The sequence below is a fragment of the Thermobia domestica genome, chromosome 18 (genome assembly GCF_964235325.1).
Source record: "Thermobia domestica chromosome 18, izTheDome1.hap1.1, whole genome shotgun sequence".
NCBI classification, from domain to species: domain Eukaryota; kingdom Metazoa; phylum Arthropoda; class Insecta; order Zygentoma; family Lepismatidae; genus Thermobia; species Thermobia domestica.
In genome coordinates, this window is record NC_137471.1 from 41,904,577 (window position 1) to 41,927,106 (window position 22,530).

Below are 22,530 nucleotides of genomic sequence, written 5' to 3' on the forward strand. Positions count from 1 at the left end.
ATATATATATATATATATATATATATATATATATATATATATATAAAATTATATCGACGCCATGTATTAAATGGAACTGCTGCCACAACTCTTAATGTTAGGTACTTCCAGCAGCTTCAGAATCTTGAAATTTTCTGATGCTTTGGGGTTGACAGTATATAAGGCGGAGTTAGGAGGTATTACATAATATATAGTCGTATATGGATAAAACGAATCGTGTTGACACAATAGCCTTCGCAGTTTTGGTCTTATCAAGATGATACAAGGCATGTGCGTTTGCTTGCACGAGTGCTTGTCTTCATTTGTTAGTCAGCTGCATCCGCATCTTGATTCAAAATGTGAGTCGCTTAAAAATATAAAAGATCCATAACTTCCTTAATGTTGATTCTAGAGGAAGAATGAAAAGTGTCTTAATCCTCGTAACGATCTCTGCAACTCTTGTCTCGATCATTTTTTCAGTTGCCATTTTGTTTCAAAATAGCGGCTGTTTTAAATTTAAAAGAACCACAACTTCCCTACTATTAATTGTAGGGAAGAAATGAGAAAGTGGTTAGCAAAAAATGGAAATCGTACCAAAAAAATTCGGTGCGGGACCATAGGGCGAGCAAACGCCGGGGTCTGGGGCCCATGATCTAGGGGGGGGGATGTATGATCCTATGAGCATACACCGGGGCCTCACGGGCTGTGTCATACATACATTCAGTCCAATCGTATACACTCGTCATATATATATATATATATATATATATATATATATATATATATATATCTATATATATATATATATATATATATATATATATATATATATATATATATATATATATAAGGTGTTTGAGAACAACACCGACAACCTTAGGTAGGTGATTCCTGACAATAAGATAAGACAAAAAGTATAGACCAACCTGGGTGCACAAATGCGTCCTTTCGGAGTTGCCGAAAACGTGAAAAAGTGAAGTTTAACGGTCCATAGCTCCAAACCTATGGGACCTATCGTAGTCAGGTATTGAGAGAAAAGAATGAATTCTCTGTTATTTACTTTTGTGATCATGTGCTGTAGATTATAAGCAAGAATTTAAAATTTTGCAAAAGAGGAGTTCATAATCGTGTTTTCTTCCATATTGATTGGTTGGACTTAGCACCAAGAGTATATGAGACTTGGACCGACAGTTAAAAGTGAAATCCGAGCCTCCATAATGCGTTCAAATTTCAAAGCTCTTTCACAAGGAATCAAATCCAGCCCATGCACCAAAGATACACGTGCTAGCCACTAGACCAGCTAGGAGGGCTTGCCTAAATGTTGGAAGATTTTCTGGTATACACAGTTCAGCTGAAAATAATTGATTTTTTTCAAGCACACGAAGGAAATTTAGATTTGAATAGTAGCAAAAAATACATAGGTGGCATTGGTTTTGCGATACTAAAAGTAACAATACTAATATTTGCGAATGATTCTTACTGTTATTCTTGTGTTAAATTTTATGGTATTTTACAAGTTGCAAAAAAATGTATATATATTTGTAGAACTAAGTTCAAGCTTTTCGAAGCGGGCCTCCAATTGTCTTTTACTCTCCCAGACTTTTTAAAATTTTATTTATTTATCTTGAAGAAGAAATAGATCAGCTGTCGATCAGTTATCAAGATGTTTGCTGCTTTCGAAGTTTTGTTAATTTATGAATGTCGTATATTTCTATATATTCGGATAAAGTTTGAAAAGAAAATCTTAAGAGGTGAGATTACGTTTTCCCAAAGAAGAAGGCTACTGTACCTGTAATAATAACTTTTGCTATCGAAAGAATTTTATATATCTTATTCAAGTAAACAAGAATTTTGATGTTATTCTTGTTTATTAATATATAATTCTACACATAAACGTTTTTATGTAGCAAATATAGGAGGGATATTTTACAATGCATCCCCTTTTTCTCCAACTCCGTTCATCTAATTTCTATTTTAGCATAACAGAAAAAGTTAAAAGAAAATTCATCTATCTGTCATTTAGATCACAATATTACTTAATTCATTTGAATTTCTTTACGTGTTTAGTGTCATTCGAACACATTTACGTATTTAGGATCAGTAGCGTCATATTATTTTTTAAAAAATATTTATCTTATCGGAATACATGTTTTTCATAACTAGCTTCATAATAGTACTTTTCTGATCATGTAATTCATTTGAATACATTTATGTGTTTAACATCACGAACATCACAATATTATTTTTTGATTATGTGATTCGTTTGAATGCATTTACGTGTTTAGCACCATAATATTACGTTTCCGATTATTTAATTCACTTACCTATGTATGTAATTCATTTGAATCCATTTACTTCTTTTGCATCACTAGCATCACAATTTTAATTTCCCGATTTTGTAATATTTTTGTATACATTTACATGTTTTTTTTATAACTAGAATCACATTGGCAAAAGAAAAATTTAGGCTCGCGGAAATACAAAGGAACAAACCATGGTTTACCCAGAAATGAACTAAACTAGCAAAGAGAAACAGGCAAAACTGCATTGGTTGCAAAGCCCGAACCGCTCAAAATTTCGTTGGCTTCAGGCGGAAAACGTAAAAAAAAAAAAAAAAAAAAAAAAAAAAAAAAAAAAAAAAAAAAAAAAAAAAGCTTAAGTTATTGAATTTAAAAATATGAAAACAAATGTATTCAGGACATGTATGAAGACATCAACGAATTGAAGAAGGCTATCAACCTTACGCTTATATATTAAAGAAAGCGGATGAAACAATTGTCACTGACACGAATAGTATTTTGAATAGATAGGAATATTTCTTTTAACAGTTTGCCCAACGCGCAGCCACGAAATAACTTCATGGAAAAAGTAAAATGCACACTGCAGGTCCGTATATTCCAGAACCTAACCGAACAGAAATAGAAAATGCTTAAAAAATTAAAGAGACACAAATCTCAGCGTATAGACGAAATCCCTGTTAAGTTAATTGTAACGGGTGAAGAAACATTGTGGAACAAGATACACAAACTTATTCTCCTCATCTGGAATAAGGAGCAATTACAATAAAATGGAGGAATCAATCATTGTTCCAATTCTCAAAAGTTTTGTTAGTAAGATGAACCCTCATATGTAGATGAAATGATTTAGATCATCGGTGTGTATTTAGGCGAAACTGATCAACTATTGATTTAGATCATCGGTGCGTATTTAAACGAAACTGATCAACTATTGATTTAGATCATCGGTGTGTATTTAGGCGAAACGGATCAACTATTGATTTAGATCATCGGCGCGTATTTAGGCGAAACGAATCAACTATTGATTTAGATCATCGGTGCGTATTTAGGCGAAATGAATCAACTATTGATTTAGATTATAGGTGCGTATTTAGGCGAAACTGATCAACTATTGATTTAGATCATCGGTGCGTATTTAGGCGAAACGAATCAACTATTGACATTCCAAGTACTGGAAACGAAATAGAAATACAACAAACCGGTAGCACCAATTATTTATTGATTTCAGAAAGGCCTTTGTTAAGAGATAAGAAACTAGTTAAATTAATTAAAATGAGTTGAAGTGAATCCCACAGTGTATTCCGCATAGAAAAATACTTGCCCCCAAGCTTTCGCGTTGAGAATGCCCCGAAACAAGGAGATATGTTGTCGCCATTATTATTCAATTTTGTTCTGGAACACCTATAAGGAAAATCAAAGATTGCAACTGAAATACGCTATAAGGAAAATCAAAGATTACAACTGGAATACGCTATAAGGAAAATCAAAGATTGTAACTGGAATACGCTGTAAGGAAAATCAAAGATTGCAACTGGAATACGCTGTAAGGAAAATCAAAGGTAGCAATCAAGGTCTAGAGTTGAATGGCAATCACCAGGTTATGGCTTATGATGAAGAGGTAAATCTGTTAGAGGATGATATAAGGACACTTGAAATAAATGCAGAGGTTTTATTAAACGCCAGAAGAGATATTGGTTTAGAACTAAATGAGGGAAAAACGAGACACATGGGAACTCGCCGAGTGTAATACTGTAAATTATAGGTATGTTAAGATATCAAATAATATTTTCAAATAGCTAGGATCAACATTAACAGATCAAAACTATATCCAGTAAGAAATTAAAGTGTTGACTGAAAGCAGGAAATTCATATTATTTATTATTCAGTCCAAATTCTTCGTCTTCGTGAATTCTGTCGAGGAACTCGTAGCTTAAAATATATAGAACGATAATTGTTTCTGTTTTACTGTGTGGTTACGAAATATAGTCGCTTACTTTAAGAGAAGAATGCAAATTGAAAGCATTTGAGGATAGGATAGTCAATGACACGCACAAATTTGGAAGTTATATTTAATATGAACACTATACTTACATCCCTTCGTAAATACAAGGTAATATTTTTACAATAACATGTATCGATGTTCTACATATATAAAATTATAAACGGATATATTGTTTTTATGTTTCTTGCCAAATTTTTATCGCAGTGAGTGTGAGGTGCTTCCTATCATGGTTCTGGTTCTGGTGCCCAATGAAAGCCACGTCACACAATTTTTCTCTTGTTCTCGCGGTTCACGCGAGTCCCACCTAACAAAGTGACGTAATCACAGGTAGGGCTGTGATTGGCTGCCGTTGATTGCCAAGGCCGCTGGCTGCTTCGTCTGTTGGATGCTGCTATTCCGTGCGAGAATGCACAACGCTTAGATATACTGTTTGTTCAAAAAATATAGCAGCCTTTTAAAATAAAAAGAAATTAAATTGTCTGAGCCGAGTACACTAAAAATAATGCACAAATAAATTTATTACAGTCCTGAGACTAATATTGGAACCAAGAGGGATTGAAGGAAGAATGGCGTAAACTTCATAACGAACTGCATAATTTATGCGGTTTACCTAATATTTTAGGGCCATTAAATCTAGGAAGCTCAAATAGGCAGGTCATGTTGCCAGAATGAAAAAAAAAAAAAAAAAAAAAAAGTAGGACTGCTTTCAAAATTTTAACTGGAAACAGGATGATCATTAGGAAGACGTATCTGCAGATGGGAGGACAATATTAAGATGGATCTCACAGAAATAGGAATCCAAGTTAGAAACTGGATCCAATTGGCTAAGGGTAGAAGTCAGTGGAGAGCTTTTGTGAACGCGGCATTGAATCTTCGGATTCCATAGATCATAGAGTTATTTAGTTAACACCATAATATTGCTTTTCTGATTACGTAATTCATTTGAATAAATTTATGAGTTTAACATCACTATCATCACAACAGTACTTTCCTGAATATGTAATCTACTTCTCTGATTATGCAAGTCATTTGAATACATTTACGTATTTTGCATCAGTAGCATCTCAGTGTTACGTTTCTGATTGCGTAGTTCCTTTGAATACGTTTACATTTGTATTATTGGCCAAAGATAATAATTAAATGAGGACAGCACAAGGCATTTATACCTCAGTACAACATAAACATTTTAGCTACTACAAGCTAATTGCATTGAATTCGATTTATATTCTTTAATTTTATATTTACATGACAATAATCCAGAAGATTTAATCTTGCGTTAATTGCATTTTGTTTTACAGTGATATTGAAGAATGGATGGGATGCACTGGAACAAGTTGAAGGTGAATCTCTTGATTTTTGTACGAATTCTAAGCAGATGCCTATTAGTCTACGAACAAAAGCAATCGTTTGGCAGATGAACTCGAGCTTCTCAAAAAACTATAGGTAATGTTCCATACTGTTTATTTTTGCCCTCAATAAGTGTGCTGATTTAGAAACTTGTATACGACAAAATGAACCTTGCAAGTAGTGTATATATATATATATATGTGTGTACGAGGAGAATTCAAAAAGTAAAGGGATTTTTTGCAATTTTTTTCACTACGGTTTGGTAATACTGCTAGTATCCAGCGCTAAATTAGTGTCATCTGCAACACTCTATGCAACATGTCACTCTTATTCCCGCGTTAGTTGTTGTAGTATAGCAGATCGTTAAACATGGCAGCTCCATTGTCGATCTGCACCACGGAGGAAATGAGGGCAGTGATTCCCTTTTTGTTCACGAAAGGTGTTAAACCTGCGGAAATTATTCGTCGAATGCAAGCGCTATATGGCGACAGCTGTTTATTGCGAAGCATAAGGCACAAAGGTTGGACACCTCTCGTAAACATTTGGCCCGTTATCGTCGCGAAGGAAATTCATTTTTACAGCAAATCGTTACTGTAGATGAAACTTGGGTACATCATCACGAACTGGAAAGCAGGTTTGGCAAAAACCATGGTTTTTATTGAAAAAAAAAAAAAGTTTTTTGTTTAAACTTTTTTTTTTTTTTTAAATTTTATAATTTGTTCTATGTTTGTATATTACATATGGAGAGAAATAAGTTTCTTTCGCCTTGGTGTTATTATGCAAGAACAGGGTTATGCTGGAAGGGGTCACATAACCTTAAAAGGAAATCCAAACCGCTTTTTGGCTTACATCCAAGAGAAATTGTCCATTACATGATACAGATACATGATACAGAAATAAGTATATTGTTACTACTGTAATAGCAATATGTCAAAACCAAAGTTTGAACAAGTTGTTCGAAACATCGAAAGTTTTCTACTATTGTGTTACTAATGGAATAAAACATCCCAAAAGACTTTGCTAAGGCAGTATTGATAACGATTTGACCGATGTCAACTATCAAATGAATATAATAACTACTTTATTTAAAGAATACATAGTGGCAGAAACCGAGATGTGGAATTTGGTGTTACTTTATATAACAAAGCAATTTGATTCATATATTTAAAAAAGTATTTAGTGAATTGTCAAAGAAGAGAAAAGGGTAGAGAAGGCGAAGTAATGCATATCCATGCAAGATTTTCGATCCATAAAAAAGTACATTTCCAAGAGATGAGTTTTTATAATATACGGGAGATGAAACTACAAACTGAATGGGTATTGCCCCTTATGGTCCCTTCAAATTACAACTCTGGGTATATATATATATATATATATATATATATATATATATATATATATATATAGAGAGAGAGAGAGAGAGAGAGAGAGAGAGAAATATTTTACTATAATCTACTATCGTAAATATTGTTATGTTTTCTTGATTGTACTTGTACCTGTATATGTTACTAACAAGGAAACCGATTCAAGTGTGACACGAAATTGTGGACGAGTTTGTGCACAAAGAAATTTTGTATACAATTAAACCTATTAGAGGGGAACAACCCTCGAGCTCAACCATTCCGGAGATATAAAGGAATAAGGGAAAGGCTGGTGCTCCGATATCTTGCGAATTTTTGAATATATAGCGTAGTACTAAAGAAAAAGAGACTTTTAAAAATGAAGAATTCGTTCATCCACGAAACTGTAGTAACACGTCGCCTTAGACATGAAGCTTACTAAACCGGTGAGTCCATAAAAATTCTAGGGGAAGAATGTTTTGGAGATGTAATGCGAAAATATCGGAGTTCCATTCTTGCCTGAAATAGGCGTGTAAGGTATCTCTGTATAGGTTTCTGTATAGGCCGAAAATCCACGAAATCCACCAGCTATCTCCTTACCCCTCTATATCTCCGGAACGGTTGAGATCGAGGGTTTTCCCTCTCTAATGGGTTTAATTGCATACAAAAACATTTCGTTTGCACATAAACTCGTCCACAATTTCGTGTCACACTTGAATCGGTTTCCTTGTAAAATCAATTAAAGTACTACAATGTGAGCGGAAACTATATTGAAAGTAAGGCCGAAAGTTCATTATCAGGAAGGAGTGTATTATTATCATGAAGGTGCTTACGCATCTTCTTGTGGCAAATTTTAGGTCGTCATCCGAAACAAGTGAAACAGCAAAAACAAAAATATTCTAATGAAGTTGGATAGAAACTGTACGTGCTAAAGGTTTGGAAAATTTTGATGCTTGAAATAAGTTATAATTTTGAAATGATTTAGGTTTGAAACCAAATAAAGTTAATGATAACCATAGAATCAGTGTATGGCAAGTATTTGATGAACATGCTATATAATGTTTGTAAAGAATGAGGGAAATCTATAAATCCATTAGAGAATACTAACGTGGAAATCTGTTTTATGGTGCTGATTCATTAACTACAATCGCCTCTGTTGGTGGTTAACCACCGTTTCTTTCTTTCCTTTAAGTGGTGTTTTTTTTTTTTAACTGACTACACCAAAAAAGGTGATTTCTTACAAAATACAGTCCTCTATTTCGTCTTTTCATCTTCTGCCGTACCTTCCCAAAATTTTCTGTTTGAAATTATACCAAGATGATAAATCAAATGTCGACTAAAACCAGGGAATTCGTGTTATTATTTAGTTCAAAATCTCTTGTTGTCGCGAATTCTGTCGAGGAATTTGAAGCTTAAAATATATAAAACGATAATCATGCTTGTTCTGTATGGTTGCGAAACATGGTCGCTTACTCTGAGGGAAGAAAGTAGACTGAAAGTATTTGAGAAAAAGATCCTGAGACGAATATTCGGACCCAAGAGGAATGGGAATGGGGAGTGGCGGAAACTTCATAACGAGGAACTACTTAATTTATACAATTTATCAAACATTGTTAGGGTCATTAAGTTTAGGAGGCTTGATCGGGCAGGTCATGCAGCAGGGATGGAAGAAAGTAGAAACGCTTTCAAAGCCTTGACTGGAAGACAATCGGAAAACGACCATTAGGAGACCTAGGCGCAGATAGAAGAACAATATTAAGATGGAACTCGCAGAAATAGGAATACAAAGTAGAAACTGGATGCAGTTGGCTAAGGATAGAAGTCAGTGGAGAGCTTTTGTGAACGCGGCATTGAACCTTCGGGTTCCATAGGCCATAGAGTTAGTTAGTTAGTTTTAATAAATTCCACAAGAACATTTTTTGACAGTGATATTTTAAAATGTTGTAGTGAGCAGAATACCGAAAGTTCAAAATCGACTACACAGTATTGTGTGTATCAAGAGAAGCTGAGCGTAAATGAATAAACATTTAATTTTTTCTGTCTTTAATCGGCTTTGACTTGACGGAAACTTTAAACTTTCAGTCGCACTCTTCGGTCTATTTAAGTGGAAATCGAAATTTGGAAACTTGGCAGCACTGTTTGGAAAGTTTGGGAGTTCAAAGTTGTCAGTCACATAGTTTGGTACATTTCACTTCTTAGTTGAGATGTTGATTAAACCTGTGTTTTATTTATTGTTAAGAATTACCTCTCAGAAGTTCCTCATTTACGTTAAGAATCACTCTATAGTTCTAGAAGGGATAATAAGGAAGTTGTTAGAACTTTTATCAGAAATAACTTACATAACCCCCCCCCCAAAAAAAAAAAATCAAAAGGAAACACTGACATGTATTACTGATCCTTTTTCAGATCTCTTCACTACTGGTTGTGCACCGATATGCTTCCTAAAGGCGGTCGAGAAGGTTTAGATGATGCGCTTAAAGTAAGTTACGGTAACTGTTTAAACAATATGTTAGATGTTATACGTATATCATTAAGTGATTTTTTTGTTTTTACCAAATATCGGACAAGTATGCAAATAATTGTTTATTGCTCTTCTTGTTGAGAGATTACGTGGTATTTCTTTGTTCTGCATGGTAGATTCCTTTTTCGAGTCTGTGTTTTCTTCTATATTATTTGAAGCAGCTTTTTTGACTGTGTTTCACTGTGTCTTCTTTCTGCATGAAGTTCCCATAAATGATCGTGTTTGCTTTGTCACCCGTCAGGGAAATTTTACTTTTTTAGTCATGAAAATTCAGGGAAGTCAGGGAAATTAATACCAGAATTTCAATTTTAAACCTGTTAACACCTAGCCTTGGTTTCCGTCCATTATTCCTCCTCCATGATGGTGTCTCTAGTGCGAATTCTATGTACGTCATAGAATATTGCTCTTGGTACATCTAACGTCCTAGTAGTCTTGGATACACTTGCCAAAGTAACTGCGCACGGACAATTTGGTAATTGGAGAGAACTTAAATTTTGTATCACTAAGGTGAGGCATGTTATTCACAAAAATTTGCATAATTCACTAGCATCCAATAATGCTCGAATAACAGCTCAAGGTAGTTGCACTGCAAACGTTCTGTGTCACTAACTCACAAAGCTTATGTATTGCATGGGCGTGTACATGGGTGTTTCCATTATTTTATTAACTATGTATATATTTTATATGAATATTTTCATATGTTTGTCCCCATCCATTTACCAAATAAATAAATACCAGGTTTCATAAACGAAAGTCAGGGAAATTGTTGAGAGTTAGGGAGATGTGTTGTATTTCACAAAAGTCAGGAATTTTCTGTAGCCACTCTCACAATATATGAAGAACACCCGAAAGAATTAAGGGAAATTCAGAAAGAATGAAAAAATACAATCATCTTTAGAAATGAATAAGCGTGAGGAACGCTGAAAGATGTTAAAACTTAAAGCTTTGAAAGGTCAAATGAAATCAAAAAATCAAATGTCTCAGAAGAAAAATGTTCGATTTTTTGGTTGTAGATAATCAAAGAGATAAATCAAATTATAATATATGTTTAATTGTTTATGTTTATGAGTGTATTGGGAATTACGATATACTAAAGATACCTTGAGTTTAATTATTATTTGGTATTAATGATGGTAAAATTCCAAATACAGGAAGTTTGATTTATAGTAAGTATTTTCAATAAGAAAGTAAGCTTATATTGTATTTAAAAAACCATAAGTAATAAATGTCACAGTATCACGGATCAAGGAAAATTTACTTAGTCGTGGAAATTTAGGGAAATCAATCCTCAATAATACACTGATAGATACAGTTGTATGGGAACTTGTAATGATTGTCTGTGTACATATATGTTTATATAGATATACTTAGAGCTCACACTTCCAAAAATCGTTTCTTACCCATTCTCGTACGACACAAAAGGAAGTATACGGAACGAATTCGAAGTTCTGAATACAGCAGTTTCGCCTGGTTGCTTATGTATAGCTAAAAGTTTTTAATACATAAGATAGGTTATATAATACATTGAACATTGGCGCACTTAAACCTCACTTAAACACATAATAATGTGTCCAAGTTTACTCACTGGGTAATATAAACATTGCAGGAAGTTAAGCGTTACAGTTAACACTTCGCTACAATACATTTTCGAGCTGAAGGAAGTGCTGGTGACAAGCTCAAGGCGGTATCCATTTGCTAAAGATGGCTGTAGCTAGACTTCTTTCTCATGCCTACTTCGAGATATCTGCAGCAACTTCGTGAAAACATTGTCTGTAATTATTGCTGTGGCATACGAACAATTCTCTAGCGTAATTTGTGAAGTGAAGTGTCTGATTAGAATAAAACGTGTTCTGCAATGGTCATGGGATGGACATAAACATAACTTTATCTTACTTTTATATTTTCTGAACTGTATTTAATGTACACAACGAATAATATACTACGAGAAAATAATGGGGGACAAGGTTGTAGAAACTTGACTTAATACATTATTGATGTTAATCACATTAGTTGAAAACGTGAAAATGGGACTATTTTATTTTTTCAATTGTACTCTAGGTTCAAAATGAATGGCATAAGGAGGAAGCTTTCGATTACAAGGAAAACACAAGCCTTCAACGAATATTTGATAAGCTTTCGATGGGTAAGTGATTTACTTTGTGATGACTGTAAAAATGAGTTTTTTTGCTAAACTCTTTTCTTTTGACATTACCTTTCAAATATGTGGTTTGATTTATGCCATGTAATATAATCTTATTTTAAGCGATTGTATGAAATGATATGCTGCAAATGTAGATTGCAATCATATATATACGGAGTGAATCATTTATCTTGCTACGACCTTTTAACTTCACAAGAGGGACAAGTTTGACTTACTCCGCGATTAATATGTTGCCAATCCAACGTAAACCTATATACTTTTTCAATTGACACTATGTTAGGTTATTACATATTTCAAATGGACATGTCAAGCTAAAACTTTGAGTATTGAGTGTTGCGAACTAAGAACGCAACAATATCATTCACATCCAAATTTTGGTGAATCTACTGCAGTAATAACGCAGGTGAGCGGACGGATCAGTGCGCATCTAAAATATTTTACTGTTTTAATACTGTAATCATTATTTAATAGTTTCGAATGTATAGGAAAAAAGTTCCAAGGGATATTACTAAAGCCTTTTCGATAAACTGCTTAGGTAAATATCTCATCCAATCACAGAAGTGGCTTTCAATATATGTAAAGATAGTATTGCCGTTTACAGCAATTTGATATCTCAAACTGTTCTGGAGATAATGGTATAAACACTGGTAAAGTTTACAACACTGTTTAAAATTATATAATCCCGAGAATTTGTGTAATTATACTAATCAACATGGAGTGTTATGGAAGCAAAGGAAAGCAACAACCGTTTTAGAAAATTTTCACAAAACGTCATTTTATGTAAAATAGCAATTTTTATTTTTTTTATTTTATTTATTTATTTATTTTTTCATATCCGGAACGGTTTGAGATATTAAGCTGCTGTGAATGGCTAATTGGTCTTTGTGTCTATTGAAAACCATGTGCGTAACGGGATGTGATACGTATGTAAGATCTTTTTTTAATACCGTATTTTACGAACTATAAGACACACTTTAATTTTTAAGCATTTTAAAAAAAAAATGCTGTAACATTTTTACGATTTTTATTATTAGATTGCGAAGCCAGACTTAAAAAAAAATCTCAGTTTATAAAACCGAACTATGCACTATTGAAATTAGTTTGTATCGTCTGAACGGAGAAAGATCCAATCAACATTTGGTGAGAAACGATGTTTTGTCGTAAGAGGGTTAGCGCAGCCATCGGTTTTCGAGCGTGACGTCATGGGTTGTCGACTAACACGTCGACTGGTTAGTTCCGTCGTCATATATTGGAGGTTCACCTTGTTTCCAGTTTTTCGCAGAGTTTACGGCCTGTATATTCTAGTTTGGTGGTTCTGAGTTTGTGATGGCGAGGCGGGAGGGAGACAGTGTTAGCAAGCTTGTGAATCCCGCAACTAGTGTTCGTCGCATCGGAGCACTGCTGCTGCCGATTGAATCCAATGTTGCCAGATAGAGAGAGGTTTCCCGCGGCATCGAATATATGGCCATTTTTAAGACTGGCTGCAATTTTAAATCAAACAATGGACATTTTTATATTCATTCCGAGTACAAGACGCACCTGATTTTTGGAGGCAATTTTTCGAAGAAAAAAGTGCCTCATAATCAGTAAAATACGGTATCCTTTGAAGAAAGTCAAAATTTCATTTCCTTGTAAATTCGTTTCTATTTGTTGGAAATACATCGTGTGGTGACCGTTATATTGGACACTAAGGTATTTTGAATATTCATTGCCCGTCTCACTTGCCTTATTGCTGTTGTAGAAATCTCCAAAATTTGGTTGTTTCTCGATATGTATGTGATACTGTAGCGTACTATTGATGTTTTGCAACACTGCATAACAAGTGCCCTATTGTACACTCATGTCCAAAATGATAGTCGCATATCTATAACTGACTTCTTGTAAGAATATAATTTGATAATGATTTTGCAGGGTACTTTTAATACTGATACTATGTTTATAATCGGAAAATGTATATTTGTGGTAAATTTCATAGGAAAAGAATTATAAATACAAAAATTAGAATGAGTAAAACAAAATGTTGCTGAATGGACAAGAAAGTTTTGTTTTCGTTTTATTGTTCTTATTTACTGCTCTTTTGACATGGAATTTTCCACATGCATCTCTTTGCCGATTATACACATACTAACATTATAAGAAATACCGGACGAATTCGTTATAAAATTCTATTCCTACAACAACATATTTATAGACATGCGACAATAATTTTGGACATGAGTGTACGTATACGTTTACATGTACAGGATGAGCCATATCAGTGGAACATATTTATGATTCGAATATTGTGAGCAATAACAGTTATGTGTGTACAACGGTTTATCGTTGTACTGTCATTGTCTGTACGCCCCTGTCATTGTCAATCTGTACCTGTTTTATGTAAAGGATCATAGGCGTCATAGTTGAGCAGCTATGCGAAAAGGAAGATAAAAAATGTCTTGAGGTTGCTAGGAATAATAAATGTATATGTGTGAAGTAACGATTATTGAAATGTAATGTGGTGAGACTTCTTTTAGAATAAAAAAAGGTAAAAAAATATAGTTACCCTCGAAAAGGATTTATTAATCTGCTAACATAATAATTCTGCTGATTACTAGTTATTCATACGTGTTGACTTGTCTTATTATGTTTATATGTATATTTCATTATATCTTTTTGGTGCAACGAAACCCGGGACCCTGTACAAATCTTGAAGTAGAGTAAAGATAGGGTCTTATTTTTTTTATAAAAAGGGACGTATGAATATTGAATGTACCTTTTTGCGTAGTGGGAGAAAAATTATACGTCAGTCAACTATGACTAGTATACGCAGTGAAGATATGTCCGTAATTTGTAACTCAGAAGAATCTATGTCTGAAATAATAAATACTAAGCAGATCTTGGATATGATTCAACAATTAAGTCAATCCATGCAATCGAGGGATGATAACTTGATACAACAAATTAATGATGTTGCAGTGAAAGTTAATCAACAAACTAATGATGTTTCGGTGAAAATTGATCAGCAGGTACAACAAATATCTAACGATATTGCATTGAAAGTTGATGAAATTAAACAAAATACAAATCAACAAATACAGCAAATTTCTCAGGAAATTGATGAGAAATTAGATGAAAAATTCCAACAGTTTGCTGATAAATCGTCACAAGATATCAATACTTTGAAAAGATCTATAGAAGTTTTGGAATCCGCTATAACTCAACAAGCAACCCAAATGAAAGACACGACTTCTAAAGTTAATAATCATAGTCTACAAATAGAAGTTTTGGAGTGTATTACTACACAACAAGCGACTCAAATAAAGGACAATATATCTAAAATTCACAACCATAGTCTTTTGATACAGGATATTCAGGAGGAGTTGGAAGAACATGAAAAGAAAAAGTTGAAGAAATTAAAGCGAATGCAGAGTGATGATGAAGATGATTTAGATGATAGGTTATCAGAAGATGATTATGATTTGCTGGAAGAAAACTTGGGTGTCAAGGTTCAAAGGAAAAGATTCAAACGTCTTCGTAGAGTTGAGGATGAAGATTCCAAAGGTGAAGCAGAAGAAAACAAACAGCAGGAGAGAGACGCTTTTGCAAATCAGTTGTTTGATGGATCAGATCATGAAGAAGAGAAAACTTCCGAGGCCGGACAGCATGCTGAAGCTGAGCAATATGATGATGAACAGTCGGAAGGTGAATATTCAGATGATGATGGCTTTATTGTGGATGATGAAGGCAGGCCTGAGAAAAGGTGGAAGAGAAGACCAATATTTACTGATGCTGCATTACAAGAGGCTCAGGACATCTTCGGTGTTGATTTCGATTATGATGAATTCGATAAATACGATGATGAATATGAAGATGATATGGAAGAAGATGAATATATGGATGATAAAGAAGGAGAAGAAGGTGAAAGAAGACGAAGAGCAAAGAAAGCAACACGCAAGAAACCTACAAAGAAATCTATATTTGAAATTTACGAGCCTAGTGAATTGAAACGTGGCCACTTCACAGATCTTGATAATGAGATAAGGAATACAGATATTCCTGAGCGTATGCAACTCCGTGATGTACGAGTTACTTCTTTCCCTGAAGGCTCGGATGAACCAGAAGAAGAAGCAGAATGGATTTACAAGCAGGCATTCTGTAAGCCCACAGAAGAATTGAAGGACGTGTACTTACGCTTCCTTCTGTATTATTCTCACGAGATTTCTGATATGCAACAGGCATGGAAACAGAAAGAGCGAGAACGGGCCAGAGAAAACAGGAAAAGGAAAAAGAAGAAAAGGAGAGGAAGCGAAGAAGAGGAAGAGAAGGTTGAAGAAGAGGAGCACGTGGAAGAGCCAGTGGATGACAATGAGACTGTGAAACAAGCGGTTCGAAGCGGACCCTATGCCATATGTAGGAAAGCTGGTCTTGATGGTTTAATGAAAAAGTTTGGTCTGAGTGCTGAGCAGTTCGCTGAAAATTTACGTGATAATTATCAGCGACATGAAGTAGAGCAGTATCCTATCGAGCCATTAGAAGTTGCGCGCGACTACACCAGCAATAAATTTCCCACAGCGGAGGAGGTTTTCAGAGCAACGTAGTTCTTGGTCGTCACTCAGTTGTCGCGGGAACCTTTAGTGAGACAATGTGTTTGTGAAGTATTCTTTAAGGAATGTTTGATTGAATTTAAATTATGTTCGTTAATCCATCTTTATATGTACGCGTTTAAAGCAATGCTTGAACTTGATACCGTATGAAATGATTGTATAGTATATATGTTGTCTTAATTATTTTTTGTTGTTAATTTATTTTCTCATTGTAATGACTTTCAATTTACTGCGTTATTTGCAAACTTTAGATAATTTAATTCTATTTTCCTAACCTCAATTACTAATGCGCTAAATGGTGATCGCTAGTATGTTTGCATGCTATATTGCCTTCTGATTTTGTTAACCTTTAATATGATAATGATCTTTATTTGTAAACAATATCGATTGTACATGGATGTTTTCGCATATTGCAGGAAGGAATAGTTAACTAGTAAATTTGCAGAACCCTATTGAATAGATCCATCGACTTTTTAATATATGGATATATGAATAATTGTAAATATAAAAGAATATAATAATGTAATATGGTATATATATATAGAAATGGAGAAGTAAATATACGTGTCAATGTAACGTTATTTAATACGAGGTCTATTCCAAAAGTGAATGTTCTGTAATGATTAATCCAGGGTTCTTTCCTTCGTAGTAAAGCTACTGCGGAATTCCCGTCCATGGCGACATATACAACGGTTTATCGTTGTACTGTCATTGTCTGTACGCCCCTGTCATTGTCAATCTGTACCTGTTTTATGTAAAGGATCAGAGGCGTCATAGTTGAGCAGCTATGCGAAAAGGAAGATAAAAAATGTCTTGAGGTTGCTAGGAATAATAAATGTATATGTGTGAAGTAACGATTATTGAAATGTAATGTGGTGAGACTTCTTTTAGAATAAAAAAAGGTAAAAAAATATAGTTACCCTCGAAAAGGATTTATTAATCTGCTAACATAATAATTCTGCTGATTACTAGTTATTCATACGTGTTGACTTGTCTTATTATGTTTATATGTATATTTCATTATATGTGTTATTCATATAGCTTAACAACAGTTACTAATACGTGTTTCTTTCATTGTTACAATTAATCATCGTAATGTGAAGCGCCATTAAAAGTTCGTGTGTCGTGAAGGCAGTCTTCAGTAGTGGATGCTCCATCAACACAGAACAACGGCATTTCAAACAAAATTTTAAGAAACAGGTAATACCGTCACGAAAGGTCACACTGCGTGGTGTTCACAACTATCGTAAGACCTCAAACGCGAACAAAAAACGGTTCCCTGGAAGACCTTGTTCATTGCATAATGCAATAAACATTGAGCTTGTGTCCAATACCGTGAACCAAAGTCCAAAGAAGTCAATTCGGCAATTGTGTCGTCAAATGCATATTCCGCGTACCAGTGCGCGGCGAATCCTTAAGAAGGACTTATGCAGTTTACAGATGTTGCATAAATTGTTCGACCAAAATAAGGTTAAATGAACCACATTCTGTTATTGGCTAATTAGCAAAGGTGATGACTGTGCAACACCTTATCACGTCCGACGAAGCTCATGTCCACCTGATTGATTATGTCAATAAACAAAATTGTCGATTCTTAACTATACCAAATCCGCAATTGTTGGATGAAACCCAGTTGCACATTGCCAATTCTGAAGATTATTGTGTGGTGTGTAGTGAGTCATTTCTGTGTGATTTTTTTTTTTTTTTTTTTTTTGAACGAACATAATGACACCGTCACAGTTACCGCTTTGCAGTGCAACACACTGTTACGAACATTTTTCATTCCCGAAATGAGACGGCTTAGTCTAAGGGACATATGCATGCAGCAGGTTGGTGCCACCAATCATATCCTTCGGCGTATAATTGGTGCATAAGGTAGTGTCAATGACAACCCTTCGGCGATACTTCCCGAGATGCTTCATCTCCAGATTCGATTATATCCATTGGCCATCCAGGTACCCCGATCTAACTCCACCAAACTATTTTCTGTAGGGTTATCTAAGGAAGAAGGTGTACACTACAAAGACACTACCACCAATGAACTGAAGAACAACATCGGAAGGGAGATATCAGCCACCCCTGTCGAAATTCTGCGCCAAACTATGCTGAAGATAATAGTTAGGGCCACAGAGTGTTCTCGTTAAGGTGGTGTCCATCTAAGAGATGTAATCTGTAAACACTGCACACAGTGAAAAAACCCCGTCCTTTAATAATGCATTCTCATAGTTGGTAATAAATGTTAAGTTCAACATACTCCACAAATACATGTTAAATGTGTTCCATCAATAATGGCCCCCCTGTAGATTTAAAATACCTAATAACTTGACGTAGTGTTTGAAAAAAATAAAACTTTATGTTGAATTGACAACGCTGTTAATCTGGTTATATTGCAGTGTGTCAATGTCCCCCTGTCGATATTTGCTTGGGATGAAATTTCAGCATTTTTTCAATCTATTAGTTTAAAGTTAAAGGACGTAGGTAAAGTGGTTCATCCTATATATATCTATATCCGTATCTATATCTATCTATCTATCTATCTATATGTATGTATGTATGTATGTGTGTGTATGTGTGTGTGTGTGTGGCAGTCAGGACTTCTTTTTTATGTATATATATAAGTAAAAATTATTTATACAATATACACATAAGAACATCATATGTAATAAGTACGAATATTAGTTTGCCATTCACACACCATGTTTTCAATTTTGTTACTTCAACATAGTAATTAGCTACAAAAGATACGACACATCCTTTAGTCTTTCCTCCTTCTATCTGTGATGGTTGGTCTAGATAAAGTCGAAAGACTCAAAACATTCATACTGTCTTACTCCTCCTAGTGACGAAACACCATAGGCGACCCTGTTGTGCATTTCGAGACAGCGTTTAATGTGTGTTGACTAGCAAGCGGTGGAATGAAAAAAGAAATAGCTTTATTATCTTATTTTTCTTTCTTTTCAACAGTTTGCATCATGAATCTAATCGTTATTGTTAGTTTCTTGCTAGTTCTCAGAACGATAAGTTCCTTTCTTGTACTACCTTTCTATTTCAGTTACACAATTAAAAAAAAAAAAAAAAGTTCAGAGATAATGATAAATTATTGTGTTATGACTCAACAGATTCCTTAAAACAAGATCAAATTCGCTGGAGTTATAAAACTTTTTCCATCCCAAACTCTTTCGTAAATCTAGTTGTTCAAGTACTCTATTCTCCCTGTTACTTTTTTTTGTGTGTGTGTGTGTGTGTGTTTGTGTGTGTGTGTGGAGAACTGAATGAAATGTGCATATTTTTTTTTTTTTTATCAAAAAGAAGTCTCCATGTACGACAACCTTTTTGGACAACTTTCAAACTTCGACGAAGCTAACACAATATTAAATTAAATAATGCATGGTCTGTTGGGCGCTATCACTGCGTGTTTGTAACTAAATTATGAGTTGTCGACTTCCAAAATCAACATCATGTTTGTGAGTCTAGTAGCGGATAACAGTACACTTTTTTTTTCGTGAAATTATGTGCTTCGATTAAAGTTCATGATTTAGATTGATAAGTTTGATTTTCCTTTTTGTTTGATTTTATTTAAATGCCAGTAAGCTAGATGTTTCTCATTATGTGTGATTGCTTTCTTTGTTAAAGATATCCGACGTACATATTACCTAGAATCTGGAAATCCTGTGATCATGAATCGACTTGAATTTGTTATGAGTGTGCTTAAGTTGTTGGGAGATGAAGGTTACATAGCCAGCGATTCCAGAGAAGTGTTAAAATCCTGGTTGGAGAGATGTAACCCTTCTGTATCAAACATACTGGCTTTGGAAGGTAATATTTAATGTTTTTAAATGTATTTTTTCACAGTAAATTAGAGGGTAGAAGAAATCACGATTTTAAAAATAATTTATATTATTATTATTATTATTATTATTATTATTATTATTATTATTATTATTATTATTATTATTATTATTATTATTATTTTGTAAATCATTTGTACTTGATTCTTCTTTTGGATCGAAAGATCCAATATATTTAAAAAATGTTCTTGTAGGTCTTATATCTGGAGAACTACATATAGTGTAGCCAAACCCAAACTATCACTCAACTCAGTATGATGGGCTTATTCCGTAAAAAATTAGAAAACTCGATTTAGGGCCATTCAAAAAATTTGTGGCTCTGATCCAAAAACTAATTATTAACCAAGATCGCAATCTTTTGATCCATTTTTCGGATCATTCCTAAAATTCTTGTTTAAGAAACAGAACACAATTTAAATGGTATTCCTTTTCAAAATGGTAAATTTAGGGGCGTTTCAGGTTTCTTTTTGTATATGATGTTAGAATGAAAACGAAATTTGGAATTTCCTGATGCTTATATAGTGCTTTTTCTAAGGTGTTTCTCGCACGTGACACTTACTCAGTAACAGCACATTATTCTTCTTCCAATATATAAGAGTAGGCGGTCATAGTGATGCTCAACATTCACATCATAATAATAGGACGAAAGTAAGACAATTATGATAATCTTTTGTAGGCATTTATTTCAAGCATCTTAATCAGTAAAGAACGAAAGCAAAAGATGCAACTGGAAAATATGCTACCATTTTGCAAGCTGCAAAAATTTTGCATTGCATTACACAGCAAGAATATGTATACAGGGTAGTAGGTAACTCCACCGACAAACTTCGGGAGGCGATTCCTTATACGAAATGAAAGAAAAAAGTTCTAATAAACATGGGCCGAAAAATGTCTCTTTCCGGAGTTATAATCCATTGAAAATTCGAAAAATCATTTTTCAAAACTCCCTAACTTAGCAACTATAGGACCTATCCCAAGCAGTTTAAGAAATTACAGAGGAACTAGTATGTTCTCTATCTAAATGTCCATGTTTTACCATCCTCTGTTATCGGTGAAAGGAACTATAAAAAGGAAGTTGAAGTATAGGAATACTCCTTTAAGTACTAGTGGTGCGTTCGTTTCGCTGTTACCGGTGACTTCTAAAACATCGATATTTAGATAGAGCGTATACCAGTTCCTGTGTAATTCCTTAAACCGCTTGGGATAGGTCCTATAGTTTCTAAGTTAGGGAGTATTGAAAAATAATTTTTCGAATTTTCAATGGATCAAAGCTCTGAAAGGAGGCATTTTTCGGCCCATGTTATTAGAACTTTTTCTTTCATTTCGTATAAGGAATCGCCTCCCAAAGTTTGTCAGTGGAGTTACCTACCACCCTATATATATATATATATATATATATATATATATATATATATATATATATTTAAAAAAAAAATTGAGTTCATTTTTTTAAATTCTCCTTTCATCATAGCTTTTTCATAATGAAAGCAGTATCTTTTGTTTCAAAATTGTAAAATTATTCGAGGTAAGTTTGTATGAATCTATTAATATAAATATTTATATTATATTATTAGGGAGTAGACCACTTAAGGGGGGCAGACTACTAAAACTGATATAAAAGCTAACCGTTTTTCTTTTGGCCATTTTTCGTAAGTGAAAAGAGATAATGAAATATAACTTAATACAATAATAGATAATGATAATGTTATTGTACTTCCGAAAATACGAATCGGAAGATTTTTCAGTGCTGCCATCCATAGAAATTACAGTGTGGCCAGAATATGAATTACCCAAAAATCTAACTTAAGGCAGCAACTAGAAAAATGAACTCAACGGTAATTGATGACTTATCATGTTGTTTTGGCTCCTTGTTAACTACTTTTTAAATAATATTTGTATTTATTTTGTAATAAACAGTACAAAATAAATAATTTTGTAATAAACAGCACAGCTGTAAACAGCTATAGCCCTCCCCCCTTGACGCTCAGGTATACACTGGATAAAATGAGCTTCAATCCTTCTTTTAGACTGAATAAAACGGCAAAATATGGTTTAGCCCCTCCCTTGATCATATCCTGGATCCGCCCCTGTGTGTATATATATATATATATATATACAAGGTGTTTCAAAACAACACCGACAACGTTTGGGAGATGATTTCTGACACCAAGATAAGACGAAAAGTATAGACCAACCTGGGTGCACAAATGCTTCCTTTCGGAGTTATAGGCTGCCAAAAACATGAAAAAAATGAAGTTTCGAGGTCCATAGACTATGAGACTTACCGTAGTCGGGATTAGTGCGCTATTCTAAAATACATGTTTCAGAATCCTCCGGTACTTCCGCAATAATTTTTATACAGGAACTTTTGCTACGGGCATATAATTTGAAGTACTCATCAACTACGTTTATAAAAATTGTTGCATAAGTACAGCAGGAATCTGAAACATGG

General features: G+C 34.1%; 1 protein-coding gene across 2 annotated transcripts in view; it reads left to right on the top strand.

Moving 5' to 3' along the window:
- The window catches only part of LOC145675990 (uncharacterized), a 179,991-nt gene that overhangs the window by 89,148 nt on the left and 68,313 nt on the right, over window positions 1–22,530 (top strand). For both annotated transcript variants that reach the window (XM_081746822.1, XM_081746823.1), the window contains exons 12-15: window positions 5,577–5,721; window positions 9,372–9,444; window positions 11,545–11,629; window positions 19,864–20,046. In XM_081746822.1, the coding sequence (XP_081602948.1) occupies window positions 5,577–5,721; window positions 9,372–9,444; window positions 11,545–11,629; window positions 19,864–20,046 (486 nt within the window). The remainder of the gene's footprint in view (window positions 1–5,576; window positions 5,722–9,371; window positions 9,445–11,544; window positions 11,630–19,863; window positions 20,047–22,530) is intronic.